At 35.6% G+C, this 4,935-nt stretch overlaps 1 protein-coding gene across 1 annotated transcript; it reads right to left on the bottom strand.

The window, feature by feature from the left end:
• Nucleotides 1-1,003: 1,003 nt before the first annotated feature.
• LOC132723045 (germ cell nuclear acidic protein-like) lies at nt 1,004-1,119 on the bottom strand (the record flags this gene model as incomplete). The annotated part of the gene is given in 1 exon segment (XM_060707712.1): nt 1,004-1,119. A coding segment is annotated over 1 exon segment (71 nt), but the record flags the coding sequence as incomplete, so codon positions are not given.
• Between the last annotated feature and the right edge of the window lie 3,816 nt (nt 1,120-4,935).

Here is a 4,935-nt window from a genome sequence, read left to right as displayed (position 1 = left end):
GTTTAAGCTGAAACCCTGTTGATTGTTGGGACTTTCTATTGTTTCCAAAGACCCAGTTATTGACCAGAACCCAATTATTGAACAAAAGAATTGGACCCACTAATTGACTTGCTTATGGAATGAATGGAATTTAGACCAGACATTCCACCTTACTTAAAATATGGATTATTAATAAGTCAAGGGCATTAACTTAAAATATGGATTTTTTATAAGTCAAGGGCATTAACTCTCCCAATACCGAAAAAACTGACAAGCAAAACCCAAGCTGCACACCTTTTAATGCTGAGTAACATTTATGTAATGTTTCATCCCTCTTACTCAAACAATTTTGTAGCTACAAATGTACAAGTTGAAAATTGCCAATTTTGACTAAGTCAAAGGGCAATAACTCTGCAATACTGAATAAATCCACAAACAAATAAAGGTGCACAACTTCATATGCTGAAAAGCTTTCCTGCTAAGTTTCATGATCTTAGCTCATATACTCTTGGAGCTATGCATGACAACTTTTGGTGCACAATTTTGACTAAGTCAAGGGCAATAACTCTGCAAAAAATGTATGAATGAACAAGCAACACCCCTGGTGCACAACTTCATATACTTGCTTATATTCCTGTACAGTTTAATAACTCAAGCATTTCTGGAGCTACAAATGACAAAAGTTGAATATTGTCAATATGACTAAGTAAAGGGCAATAACTCTGCCAATATTGAGTAAATCTACAAGTTAAACACCAGATGCACAACTTCATACGCTGACAAGCATTTCTGTAAAGTTTTATGATCTTAGCTCATATACCTTTGGAGCTATAAGGGTCGGACTGACAGACAAGGGTAAATCTATATGCCTCCTCTCAGTGGGAGCATAAAAATCACCAAAGGGAGTTGTACAATCAGGAGCTTGATCCATTTACCCTGTTGCAACTTCCTAATGCAAAGGGCTGAAATGCTTGCCCCCTTCATCAACATATTAAAGACTGGAAAAAGAATAAAAGGTTTTACCATCATCACTCTTGAAAGTACTAGGTTTCACATCCCCTTCATCTGACTAAGACTGCGTTATTTCTATTTCACTTCTTTGTCTTGTTACTGATTGGAGCTTGGCCCTTACACTAATATCTACATCAAGAAAACAAATTGAAACTGTTATTTCTCTATCTGCCTGTTTGTAACACTTAACAAATATTCAAAGACTATGATTCAGTAATTTAAATTAAGATGTTACGTAGTCTATACACTAAAACAGTAACAAGAGCTGTCGGAGGACAGCCACGCTTGACTATTTTAAAGCCTTGTCAAAAGGGTGTTTTATTGAGTATAGAAATGCCTAAGCTATATGAATACATAAAATTGTTCCAAAATGGCACAAACAACATGTCATTTGCATATACAAAACAGCCGCACAAATGTTTAAAATATTTGATGCTGAAATACAAAAATTGTTCTTCTTTAGTCTTTTATACATACAGTTATGGAGATACCAGCTTACACGCAAAAACTTTAGCAATAATTTGTAAGTCAGAAAAGGGGCATAAATCTGTTAAAAAGGAAATTAAGAGTTATGGGACCTGTGTCCATCATCTTAGATAATCACTGCGAACAAGTGTGTGAAGTTTCAATCCATTCCCTTCAGTAGTTACCGAGATACCATCTTACATGCAAAAACTTAACCAAAATTTTCTAAGTCAAAAAGGGGCATAACTGTGGAATAAGGCAATCCAGAGTTATGTGACCTGTGCCTATCATGTTAGATAATCACTGCGAACAAATGTGTGAAGTTTCAATCCATTCCCTTCAGTAGTTTTGGAGAAACCAGCTTACACGTAAAAACTTAACCACAGGGACGCCGATGCCGACGCCGACGAATGGGTGACTGCAATAGCTAGAGTATTCTTCAAATAGTTGAGCTAAAAACAATAAATGCATGAGTATGATATTTTGATGATAATGGTGTCGCATATTCTCAAGAACTGGTGGTGTTTTTTTATTATAAATTTAAGAAATTATTAAGGACCCTTTTGCACATTTTTCAGACGTTTTTTTTTTTTTTTAAATCTTTTTACTGTACTGTTAACTTTGACAGAGTAGGAAGTAAAACAAGACACTGCATTCCATAAACGCTTATGCTCCAGGTAGCAGCTTTGTCAATTAAGTTTGCATGCAGATGAAGTGTTAAAAGTTCAAGGATTTAATATATATTTAGAATTCTAATTACTTTACTTTCAATCATTGGAAATGTTTATGTCAAACACCAAACTGAATCTGAGTGATACGGATGCATAATTATAACCAGTACCTATAGTTATCAAAGTTTTCAGATAATAGTAAGAGTTTTTAGGATTTTAAAATCCAAAATTAGGTCAAGACCAAACTGATGGGTGACATACATTGATGATTATTGATTAATAAGTAAAAATTTAAGATATGTAAATAAGAATCAAAGTGTTTAAGTAAATGGTATGAATGATAGCAGAAACATGTAAAATTTAGTCAAAGTCAAAATAAGAATGATTGCAATTGCACTTATGCAAGTATTGAAGTGTACAAGTATTGAAATGTACAAGCAAAGGACATAAATCCTAGGAGAAACATATAAAATTTGGCCAACAAAGTCAAGTAAAGTCCAAAATAAGGTCTAGGTGAGAATGAGTGATGAAGATGATACAGACTGACCATGGGTTACAATTTCACTTTTGTATATAAGTATCAAAGGGTTCAAGCATGATACAAGAACAAGAAACTTGTAAAATTTAGTTAACCAAGAAAGGCCATTCAAAATCTAAGTCCAAATTTAGGTCAAGGTAGAAGAGAGACTGAGGTGGTTCTGTTCTTGAGAAGATATTCAAAATTTTACTATATAATTCTATATAAAACTAATAAGCCCCAGGACGGGGGCCATCTTGACCCCGGGGGTCATGATTTGAATAACTTTGGTAGCAGTCCACTAGACAATGCTACATGCAAAATATCTAAGCTCTATGCCTTGTGGTTCTAGAGAAGATTTCACTTTTTAGCTCACCTGTCACAAAGTGACAGGGTGAGCTTTTGTGATCGCTTTTCGTCCGTCGTCCGTTAACTTTTACTTTAAATGACATCTCCTCATAAACCACTAGGCCGATTTCATCCAAACTTCACAGGAATGTTCCTTTGGTGGTCACCTTTAAAAATTGTTCAAAGAATTTAATTCCATGCAGAACTCTGGTTGCCATGGCAACCGAAAGAAAAAACTTTAAATATCTTCTTTTAAAAAACCCTAAGAGCTAGAGCGTAGATATTTGGCATGAAACATCTTCTAGTGAGTGTCTACCAAGTTTGTTCAAATAAAAGCCCTGGGGTCAAAATTGGCCCCGCCCCAGGGGGTCATTGATTTTCCCTATATGCATATAGTAAAAACTTAAAAAATCTTCTTTAAAAGAACCCAAAGAGCTAGAGCTAAGATATTGCATGAAATATGTTCTAATGAGTGTCTACCAAGTTTGTTCAAATAAAAGCCCCGGGGTCAAAATTGGCCCCGCCCCAGGGGGTCATTGATTTTCCTTATATATGCATATAGTAAAAACTTAAAAAATCTTCTTTTAAAGAACTCAAAGAACTAGAGCTAAGATATTTAGCATCAAACATGTTCTAATAGGTGTCTACCAAGTTTGTTCAAATAAAAGCCCTGGGGTCAAAATTGGCCCTGCCCCGGGGGTCATTGATTTTCCTTATATGTGTAAAGCAAAAACTTAAAAAATCTTCTTTAAAAAAACCCAAATAGCTAGAGTTTAGATATTAAGCATGAAACATCTTCTAGTGAGTGTCTACAAAGTTTGTTCAAATAAAAGCCCTGGGGTCAAAATTGGCCCCGCCCCGGGGGTCATTGATTTTCCTTAAATGTGTATAGCAAAAACTTAAAATCTTCTTTGAAAAAAACCCAAATAGCTAGAGTTTAGATATTAAGCATGAAACATCTTCTAGTAAGTGTCTACAAAGTTTGTTCAAATAAAAGCCCTGGGGTCAAAACTGGCCCCGCCCCAGGGGTGTCGTTGTTTTTAACTATATGTGTATAGTAAAAACTTAAAAAAAATCTTCTTTTAAAAAGCCCAATGAGCTAGAGCTTAGATGTTTAGCATGAAACATCTTCTTATGGGTGTTCTACCAAGTTTGTTTAAATAAAAGCCCTGGGGTCAAAATTGGCCCCGCCCCAGGGGGTCATTGATTTTCCCTATATGCATATAGTAAAAACTTAAAAAATCTTCTTTTAAAGAACTCAAAGAGCTAGAGCTAAGATATTTAGCATCAAACATGTTCTAATAGTACCCAGGGGTCCAAATTTCAATACCAACCCCAGGTCTTCATATAAAGCTTGCTATACACAAAGTTTGATAACAATATCTCATTCCTAACTCTAGATATTGTCCGGAAACCATTTTTCTATTTTTAGTAACGGGTGACCTTGACCTTGAACCCCAGGGGGTCCAAAAACAATACCAACCCAGGTCTTCATATAAGCTTGCTATACACCAAAGTTTGATTACAATATCTCATTCCTAACTCAAGTTATTGGTCCCGGCAAACCATTTGTTCTATTTTTAGTAACGGTGACCTTGACTTTGACCCCAGGGGGTCCAAATGCAATACCAACCCAGGTCTTCTATTAAGCTTGCATACACCAAGTTTGATAACAATTATCTCATTTCCTAACTCTAGTTATTGTCCGGAAACCATTTTTCTATTTTTAGTAACGGTGACCTTGACCTTGACCCCAGGGGGTCCAAATACAAATACCAACCCAGGTCTTCATATAAGCTTGCTATACACCAAGTTTGATTACAATATCTCATTCCTAACTCAAGTTATTGTCCGGAAACCATTTTTCTATTTTTTAGTTAACCATGACCTTGACCTTGACCCAGGGGCCTAAAATGCAATACCAACCCAGGTCTTCATATAAGC

The sequence above is a fragment of the Ruditapes philippinarum genome, unplaced genomic scaffold (assembly GCF_026571515.1).
Source record: "Ruditapes philippinarum isolate M1 unplaced genomic scaffold, ASM2657151v2 ctg4500_1_1_1_1, whole genome shotgun sequence".
NCBI lineage: Eukaryota > Metazoa > Mollusca > Bivalvia > Venerida > Veneridae > Ruditapes > Ruditapes philippinarum.
Note: the sequence above shows the minus strand (reverse complement) of the source record. Positions and strands in the feature narration are given on the sequence as shown.